The sequence below is a fragment of the Cyprinus carpio genome, chromosome B14, assembly GCF_018340385.1.
Source record: "Cyprinus carpio isolate SPL01 chromosome B14, ASM1834038v1, whole genome shotgun sequence".
Taxonomy (NCBI): Eukaryota; Metazoa; Chordata; class Actinopteri; order Cypriniformes; family Cyprinidae; genus Cyprinus; species Cyprinus carpio.
This window is the reverse complement of record NC_056610.1, coordinates 13,418,017-13,428,477: the sequence shown is the minus strand read 5'-3', so window position 1 is coordinate 13,428,477 and position 10,461 is coordinate 13,418,017. Positions and strand designations below refer to the sequence as shown.

Here is a 10,461-nt window from a genome sequence, read left to right as displayed (position 1 = left end):
AGTTAACCCCCTGCACAAAAATCCCAGGATTTTATACATTTTTTATGTGGCAACAAACATTTACATTTTTTACATACAGAAATTGTCATAAAGAAGTTGTTAAGGCCTATCTCAATCCGATATGTCACAGCGGACCAGACAGCAACAATGCATTTATAGCTAGATCTGTTCAAATCTTGGTTTTTAATTTTTTTAATCCTTTCGTTAAGAGGATTTAATCCCAACATATCTGCAACTACACACAGACCCAAAGATAAAGTGAAACCCTAATCCGGGAGTTGACTTAGATCTCTCATTTAAGGATCCATATATAAATATGGAAGTGTTCATACTTTGTTCAGAATCACATCAGTGTTTCCTCCGTTAGCAGGTGATGAAATCTATGAGACATTTGAGTGGTTTGAGCATGAAGGAAATTTGACAGAGAGTGGATGGACATGTGCAACTAAGCATGTCTCTAAATCTCCTCGCTGGATATAAAGAGGCTTTTTCACACTGGTATCTTCCAAGCACAGAGAGAGAGGGAGCAAATGCCCGATGCACTTAGCAGGGGTGGGTGGGTACGTTATTGAGGGGGTATTAGGAGTCCATTGTGCGAGTGCAGAGGCGGGGGGGGGATTTGAGGAGATGAGAGGAGCACATCTGTTCAGGAACAGAGAAGCAAGGCAGCGGGACAGAGCAGGCGAGTGCAAAGGAGGAATGAAGTTGTGAGCAAGGTAAGCATGTTCCATTTCTTTCTGTTTTGAATAACATCATTCACTGTATGTAACTTTTTGTAAGTTTTCTTTGTTGTTGTCTGAGTTTATACAGTTATTAAAGATTAAAAAGATTCTGGATCCTTTGTTATGTCTTATAAATTCTCTTGAATTTTGACACCATTATTGTGGTGTAAATTATAGAGCTGAATGAATGCATGCTCATAACACTTTTTCGTGTTTGCTCATGTTGTTGGAAAATGTTTCACTTAAAGCTTTAAAATTTAGCCTCATACATCTTTGACATCTTTTACCTGCATCAAATAAACATAAGTCTGATACAGAAGTACAAAGACTGATGTTTGTTTCTTTCTTGTTACATCATGTAATAACTGTAAACGATAAACCTTCATAATGTAGCCTTCAGAATGCAAATATGGAATTTATGTCTATATAAGGTTTAAAACATTCTTAAATTCTAGACATATCCTCATATTATAGAGCACAGACTTGAGTACATGTCTTCAGATCACATGTAAACACAGCAAAACAAACAATATGATATTGAAAATACATATGAAACAAAATTAAATGATGCTAAAACACAGTTACTTACACAACATTTTTTCTTACATTTTTCACCCAAAACAGTTAAGAATTTAATATATTGTTATTAATACTACTACTAATAAAAAAAATAAAATTGACTTTTGAGAAGTTAAGGTTGAGAGATTGAATTGCATATCATAAATGACATGCCGATGCATTATGTTATTACATTTATTGAGTGTCACATTTATGCAGGTTTCCCCTAGTTTCTTTCTGTGATTGGGTCAGTGTCTTATCTCTCAGACACTAATGAATTCACATATTTACATGTATACATGTGTCTCTTCCCCTTTTTACCATCAGCCTCCCTCCCTTTCGTACACTGTCCTCTGTCTTTGTCCTCTGGCAGTGTTTTCCTTTAATTCCATTATTCCATAACTCTTCTTTTCCATGCCCCATTCCCCTGTCCCTCCTACTCTTTCAACCCGCCGTCTCCCACATTGTCTCATTTCTTTAATGAAACCGCACCTCCCAATTTAATTAAAGCCTCACATCCTAGTCACATAAAACCTCTGTAGCCTCTTCATCCTTTTCTCTTTGATACTAGCTATCTGCAATTCAATCAAGCAGCTTTACCAAAGCAGTCGGCAGTGTAGTTAAGTAAAGTACATAATTTTGGGACTGAAGGAAGTCCTCACTTTTATGAGATTGCGCTACTGATTTAATTTATCATCTTATATGTGACCCTGGACCACAAAACCAGTCTTAAAGGGATTCTCCACCCCAAAATGAACATTTTCATTTTGGGGTGGAGTATCCCTTTAAGTGTCAATTTTTTGAAATTGAGATTTATACATAATCTGAAAGCCGAATAAATAAGGTTTCCATTGATGTATAGTTTATTAGGATCGGTTTCGGACAATATCTGTCTGAGGGTGCAAAAAAATTTAAATATTGAGAAAATCGTCCTTAGCAATGCATATTACTAATCAAAAATGAAGTTTTTATATACTTGTGGTAGTAAATTTACAAAATATCTTCATGGAACATGATCTTTACTTAATATTCTAATGATTTTTGGAATAAAACAAAAATCGATCATTTTGATCCATACAGTGTATTTTTGGCTATAGCTACAAATATACCCGTGCAACTTAAGACTGGTTTTGTGGTCCAGGGTCACATATAAAGTTGTTGTTGTCATTGGTTAGAATACTTTAGAACACAGTCTTGTATAATCACCACTGCAAACTGCATTTACAGTGCTGGCATCAATCCTACAATTCCTCAACACAAGAGAGGCCACCATCTCTGATTCAGCAAAGGTGACGTCATTGAAATCACTTGACTAAAGAGGACTGAGATTTGCATATCTCTATCAACAGTATTTTTTCATAGTTCTACTATTCCAGGCAGATGATGTATACACTGTCAGTATGATGGCGATGTTTTGGACAGCAGTTGTCTTCTGCATGTGTGGACGTACAGTGGAAGTTTATGGAACGGCTGATAAAGATGCATTGCCAACCACTTTGGCGAGCACGGTTACGTCTACTGCTTTACCCACTGTCTTACCCACAGAAGATGAGAGCATCAAACTTGTGGTGAGAATGTGATTGGAATTTTTACATGCAGTTTTACCTGCGGTTGGAAAAGATTTTTCAGTGTTGTAGTGTTCCATTTAAGGTCAACATGAAATTGCTTATATGCTTATTTGATACCCTAAATGCTTCTTATTGTGCATGATTAATTTGTGCACATTTTCTCAAGGTTATTTTCTTAATTTTTAAGAAAAACTTAATAATCTGTTCTGCCCTTAAAATGAGTTTTTGGGGACATCACACTCCCCATCACTAATTTTAAACTTGGTTGCAAATGACATTTTTATATTGCTTTTATGGTTAATTTGAATACTTTTCAATACATTTTTTAAAAAATATATTATTTATACTATATTATTTTATATACAAAAAAAAACTTTTTTTTAAATAATTAGAAATGCAGAATGTGCAATTAATTTTCAAAAGATTGGAGTCAGTACTTTTTTCATTTTTTTGAAAGAAGTTTTTTATGCTTACCAAGGCTGCATTTATTTAATCAGAAATACATTAATATTGTGAAATATTATAACAATTTAAAATAACTTTTTTTCTAATAGAGCATATTTTAAAATGTAATGTATTATGCTGAATATGCTGCTTTGATGCTCAAGCAACCTTATTATCAGTGTTGAAAAGATGAAAAGTTGTGCCATGGTCATATAGTTTTTTCCTAGGATTAAAGTTAAAGTAGTTGAATTTGTCAGCATTTATTTGAAATAGAATATTTTAACAATGTAAAATATTTATTGTCACTTCTGATCAATCGATTGCATCCTTGCTGAGTAAAGCATACATTTCTTTCAAAAATTTCAATGGTAGTGTATTTGAATATATCTTTTATGGTTTCTTGTTGTTCTGTTTGGCAGGATTGGCTCACGAAGTATGGATACCTCCCACCCGCTGATCCCTCTACAGGTCAGTTACAGGCCTGGACTGCTGTCACTCAAGCAGTGAAGAAAATGCAGAGGTTTGCCGGTTTGGATGACACAGGAATGTTAGGTATGAAAAACAATAATGTCCCCCACTCTTTCAAATCTAAATCTTATTTCATTTGTGCTTTTGTCTTTACCCTCACCTTCCTCTCACAGATGAAGAGACTGTTCAACTGATGCAGACACCCCGGTGCTCACTTCCGGATGATGATGACCAAATCATTCAGACATCGGCACTACACAGTGATATGCAAAATCAAAGGATGAAAAGAGCAGCTTCTACCTGGACAAGAAGAAATATTAACTGGAGGTTAGCCTGATTATTTTACCAGTTGTGTTTTTCTTTCTGCTTTTCCATCCTGCTTTCACATACTTGATGGTTAATACACAGTATCACAGCAAAGAAAAATATGAAAAACACCTCAGTAAATGTATCTTATTCTCTTATTCTTTATTTTTTCTCAGGCTGCGTTCTTACCCAGCATCTTCTAAACTGTCCCGTGAAATGATTCGCTCCCTTGTGTACTATGCACTCAGAGTGTGGGCTGATCCAACATTACTTGAATTCCATGAGGTTCTGCTTACTTTTTAAAAGCCAGTGTTTTTGAATACATTTGTGTTTATGTAACTTCACAGACTATGTGTTGAACTATTTCAAATAGGTGCGAGGACCAGAGGGGGCGGATCTCCAGATAGATTTCTTGCGTGGTCCCCATGGAGACGGATATCCCTTTGATGGAGCAGGTGGATCTGTTGGCCATGCCTTCTTTCCATCAGATCCAGACAGGGCTGGTGGGGTTCACTTGGATGCAGAGGAGGAATGGGCATTCAGACAACCAGGTAATTCTGCTTTATAATGCACAAAGCCAAAGTAAAACCAAACAGGACAGTACAGGCCAATACTTTTTAATGCTGTGGCCAAAAAAAAAAAAAAAAAAATTGGTACAAGTGAAACTAAGTTTTACAAATTTATAATGTACAATATTAAAGAAATCTTTTTTTTTTTCTAAAGATTAGCTTACTTAATCTTATTGTAAAATAGGGGGAAGATAAGCACAATTAACCTTAATTAGCCTGACATTTGAAGTAAACAAAAAAAAAAAGAAAAACTTTAATGGTTTATTAAAGTTTCTTAAAGCATTAGACAAAATATATATTTAAAAAAAATATGGAGCTTGTACTAATTCAGAGGCCCAACTGAACAAAAATATGCTAAATGGAGCAGTTGCTTATATTTTTATAGTCAAAAAGTAAGATTAAATTCTGATAGCTTGTAATGTAAATCAATGAGATCTTTATAACTAACTACTTACGTAAAATGCATATCAGTTCTCACTCTGTATCTTCCAATAAAATGTTTAATTAAGATTTAAATCCTTATTTTATGATCAAAGATCTGCAGTTTTTATTGTTTTATTGGGCAAAATATAATGCAAAGCAATACAATGAGGAATGAGACATTCCTCAGAAGCCTGGTGTATCATATTTGATAAATTTTTAACATGATTCTAAAAAACAAAAAAAAGTTGTATGGATAGTCAAATAAAACCCAAGTTGCTTCAGTCCATGCAGTAACTTAATTTTCCAATACTGTAACAATGTAAAAGTTATTACATTAACTTCACAAAAAATCAGTAAAGATTTCAAAGCAAAAAGCCAGATTTACCACAACCTACAAGGTAGATGTTACTAAAAGGCATTTTACTTGCTAAAACTGTATCAATCAGTTTTTCAGCAAAACTTTGATCATGTAATTTAGAGCTCTTAGAAGTTTGTGTATCCAAATATGATACAGTAGACCTTTAATCTAATGGGGTTAAGTATTCAATATCAGCTGATATATATATCCAGTATTGATAGTAACCTAATTAAACGTGTGCACATTTATACACAGCAACAGAAGGCACAGATCTGTTCACGGTGCTGGTGCACGAGCTTGGTCATGCCCTCGGACTGACCCACTCATCCGCACGCCAATCTGTAATGCGTCCATACTACCAGGGGCCCCTAGGAGACCCACTACACTTCAGCCTGGGACATCATGACCTTCAACACATCACAGCCCTTTATGGTCTTTATTAACTGTCATTAGATGTCTTGTTTGGAATCTCTGTTTGGCAGTTACTCAAAGAATCTTTTCTACATGTGTGTCTGTTTGTCAATTCAGGTAAGAGGGGAAACCATGTTCCAACTGACAGACCTCATCTTGTGACGGAGGGTCAACTGCGTCACCGACATGGAGGAGCACACAGACTCACACACATGTACAGACATGCTCACAGCCATTTGGACAAGTAAGAAAGGATCAATTAAATAAGTTTAAATAACAAGTTTGTTAAAATGTTCAATGCATGCTAAGGAAGAGAAAAATCATATATTTGATGAAATGTTTCTCTTTGTCTTAAGTCTGTGGATCGCTGTAACACCAGTTTTGATGCAGTTGCTAAGATTCGAGGAGAGATCTTCTTCTTTAAAGGTAGATACTTGAAGCTTTTAACTAATTTAAAGAGTTATTTAATATATTAACACTTCCTCCACTTTTAGTGTTGACATCTTCTTAGTACTCTTGTTATTGTAACACTCTTTATCCATCCAGCCAGTGTCACCATATGTGCAAATTATTTTTTTATATATATATATTTCTCTACATTTTTAATTCTAGCTTACCTTATGCATTTTGCAGGTGAGAATATGTGGAGAGTGAGCAGAGGTGGTCTGGTGTCGGTCAGGGCTGTTCCTGTACAGAGACTTTGGTCGGCTCTTCCTTCTTCACTTCCTCCACTGCAAGCAGTTCTGGAGAGACACACGGATCATGCCATCATCTTTATCAGTGGTCAGTTTCCCACCACAATCACATCACAAACAATTGTCCATCACACTTTTGAAAGTTATGTCATTTAAAGAGATTTATTTTACTTGGCCCCAGTGCAGAGAATAAAAATATGACAGAGGCTAAGTGCAAATTGGGTAAATAGTAGTACATTACAAAGTGTAAATAGTAATAAGATGCTATTTTCACTTAGTGTAAATGGCACTGGATGCTATTCATACATATTTCCACACCACTGTTGCCAGATGGGGTTTTTATTGATATATTGTCTGGTGGATAGAGCTAGACTAAATATCCTTTGCCAACAAGTTAAGTGCTATTTGCACTTAACTTATATTTTCACTAAAAAAATATTTTTACACCCATTTGCTTTTTTATGTGCAAGTTTTCATCAGTTTCACCTAAGACTTGACACCATTCTACTAAACATACAAGTGTAGATTCCCAGGTTTGGCTGTTTAAGGATCTGTCATCACTCCAAGAGGGTTTCCCTCAGCCTCTGTCTACTCTGGCTGCTGAGGACTCAGAAGGAAGGTGGCAAGGATTGCACTGGGACCCGCAGCAGGGTGTGGTGTGGGGCTCCGTGAGAGAAAATGGAAAGAAAGAAGAGGAAAGCAAAGTCTGGAGAGAGCTGATTGAAGAAGGAGTGAATGGAATTATCATGGAGAGTGACAGCGAGAGAGAAAGGACTGCAGACTTTAGGGGTGTGTTGCTTCAAGACCTATAGTTAAAATATATATAATGCTGCATTGTGAATATATGTGTGTGACAGGTTTTTAGTGCGCTACTGATTTTTTTATTCTTTATATCAATCAGGTTCAACCTAACTTTTGAAAGGCAATTTCTACTGGAAATTTACTCACCCAGGCTCCGCCCCTGAAGAAGGATACCCTCGGCTTCTGGCCACTGATTGGTTGGACTGCCCTCAGCCGTCCTCTGACAGCCCCGGCGACATCTCTTTGATCTCTCACTATGGTCAACAGGAGCTTCGTGAGCAGAAAGGGCAAAGAATAATCGACCAGATCATTCACAAAGAAAAAAACGATAGAGATAAACCTCTTCGCTGGGACTGTCCATGTCTAAACAGTGCAGTGACTCAAAGTGGACCTATTTTACTACTGCCCATTTTATTTCTGATCACTGGGACTTGTTATCCATCACTTTAATATTTTCCACATCCAAATTTACATAGTCATACCCCAAAATAACTTTTTCTTTGACTTTCAATCTCAGACCAAAGGAAATGACTAAAATAATTGGTAAGAAGATTTTTAACAACCATTATACTGAGATTCAGTTCTGCGATTAAAAACTTTTATAGTGCTGTTACATTCAGTTTTACCAAATGACTGATTTTCTATCTCTGTTAATTCCTGTTTTAGTTGCTAAAACTCCTTTTAATGTTATATTTCATATCAAACCTCATGTAGTATAAAACAAACATCAACAAATGAACTGATGTTAATGATTTACAGTTTAAAGTCTGTCAGCTCACTAAAGATTATGGAGAGTTCAAATAATATTATGCTAGAATTTAGAAGTGTAATGATATATTCATACAGTATTTTGATTATGAAGATGCAGAAAGCAAATCTCATAAAATGATCCATTGGGTTCAAAAATATGATTTATATGTGATTTATTCATAGTTTTATTTGCTTTTTTCAAATAACATACTACCGGATTGACGGATTGAAGGATCTGTGAAGACCAGTAAAGTTTCGTTTACAGAACAAACTCTATTGTAATTAAATAAAAATGAAAATGCAATGTAAATTTGATTTAATATATTTATATTCATATATTTTATAAATACAATTTTTGTTTATCAATTTTCTGTTTTCTTTTTTTAAACATGTACCTAAAGACTATACCAATAAAAAGAAAAATAAGATTTTTTTTTATTTCACAATTATTTGTGTATTGTGTAACCTCAGGAATGACCTGATCCCTAAAGTCCACAATTTTTCAAACTATTGCATCACTTTAGAACATCCAGGTGATAATATATGATAAGCTGTTCTATATAAAGTACTTGTTATCCAGGTGATGCAGCACAATAATCTGAAATCCTCTTCTGGAGTTCTACAATGTCTACTTCGGTGGTCTTGACTGCTCTTTTGGGCCTGTTTAGTTTGAGTCAGGCGTCTCTGCCAGACTGTAAGGACCTCATAACACCAGTAATCCTGGAGGATGACTATAAAAGTGTAAGTGCATTATATTAATATATTTTAGTGCTATTCTTTTTTAGTAAATTAATGCTACTGGAGATTATATAAGGAGCTTAAATTTCACAACTTCTATTCTCTTCCAAATAGATCATGGGTAAATGGATATGCCTTGAAGGCATAGCTGATCACCACTTATTTACACATATTTTGAAGACTGTGAACAGCTCCTGGGTAGAGTTTGGCCCAAGCACTCTTGCAAATACTTTAACCCTCAGTCAAGGGAACATGCTGTAAGACGGTTCTGTTTATAACATGTTTTGCTAATCTGAATGATTTTCATCATTATGATGGCTAGCATTCTGTATCTCTCTCCCTCTCAGAAAAGGAAAGTGTGAATTTAGCACCATCAACGGAACTTTTAAAGATAATACTTTTTATGCCAATGGTAAGTTAACAAAAGCTTATTTCAGCTAAAGCTCACTGGTTCTGAGCACTAGTGAATGTTATGCTGGTATTTGATCCACAGATAATGGCACAATATCAGAGGGCAAGTTCTTACCATCCTGTCCTGACTGTACCACCATAAGCTTCATCAGCCAATTCAAAAATGAGACCATAAAGTCTCTGTACTTTTTCAGTAAGTCACAAAATCCATGGATCACATCATGTTAAAATTATGTATTCCCTTACATTTTTTTTACTACTACTGCTTCTTCGCTCCCGCAGAGAGAGAGAGCAACCCAACCCAGTCTGACATGGACACCTACTGGAAGCAAGCTGAGTGTCTTGGATTCGAAAAAGAACCCCAGTACTCCTATGATGGAGTGACAGGTCAGTTTGGGTTTCAAGTATGTTTTCACTGAAAGCAACAGCTATTATTAGTGATTGTGAGGAAACAGCTCCTGGTCATGTGAGATTCAATATTACATATGTATAAAACATGATTTCAGATACAGAAGTTACAGGTAAATTTGCAAAGAACATGTCCATGTCATAATTTAAACCCCAAATCAAAAACGAAATCAGAATTGACACTGAATTAATTGCAAAAACAGTGCACATTAAGAAAACTGAGTTTTTTTCTTCTTCTTCTATTGCAGAACTCTGTGTACGCTCGTCTGACCAGAAGCCAAGTTTGGACAAATCAGATCAATAATGCATGCATACATGAAACATTATTATGCAAACAAAATTTGTAAGAAGCACCATGACAAGAAAAACAACATGTGAAAGTGAAATTGAATAAAGAATATTTGTTATTCATCATTGTATATGTGTGTGTGTGTGTGTGTGTGTGTTCAATAATAACAAAAATTCACATTCACACCTGTTACATGCTTTAAATCAGAAAACAAATTATTATAAATATGACTGTGTGGTTATGTTCAGTATTTTGTGGGATTGTCCTCATTTCTAAAAGCTCCTGGTCATTCTGACAGGGGTTTTTCCCAGTTGCCCGAAGTCCAGAGTTTTTCCCATTCAAATTCATTCCAGTTAAACAGAATTCAAAGAACCCGTTGCATCACTTCAGGGGAAAAACAGTACTACATACCTGGATATTTAATTGATCCGCACAGCATAATTATCTGAAATCCTCGTCTGAATTTCTGAAGGGGGGGCAGGTTATATAGCACATCGGCATGATTGGCACATGCACATCACTGGCAGCCAAAGAGCTGCAGA

At 35.5% G+C, this 10,461-nt stretch overlaps 1 protein-coding gene across 1 annotated transcript; it reads left to right on the top strand.

The window, feature by feature from the left end:
• The first annotated feature begins 644 nt into the window (after nucleotides 1-644).
• LOC109102808 (matrix metalloproteinase-17-like) lies at nucleotides 645-9,572 on the top strand. Its single transcript, XM_042738153.1, is given in 17 exon segments — nucleotides 645-716; nucleotides 2,508-2,848; nucleotides 3,712-3,844; nucleotides 3,934-4,087; nucleotides 4,243-4,351; nucleotides 4,440-4,617; nucleotides 5,672-5,848; nucleotides 5,945-6,068; nucleotides 6,180-6,253; nucleotides 6,461-6,610; nucleotides 7,048-7,311; nucleotides 7,424-7,866; nucleotides 8,654-8,814; nucleotides 8,926-9,068; nucleotides 9,159-9,223; nucleotides 9,305-9,415; nucleotides 9,505-9,572. Coding segments are annotated over 11 exon segments (1,881 nt in total). The 5' UTR covers nucleotides 645-716; nucleotides 2,508-2,680; the 3' UTR covers nucleotides 7,774-7,866; nucleotides 8,654-8,814; nucleotides 8,926-9,068; nucleotides 9,159-9,223; nucleotides 9,305-9,415; nucleotides 9,505-9,572.
• Nucleotides 9,573-10,461: the final 889 nt, after the last annotated feature.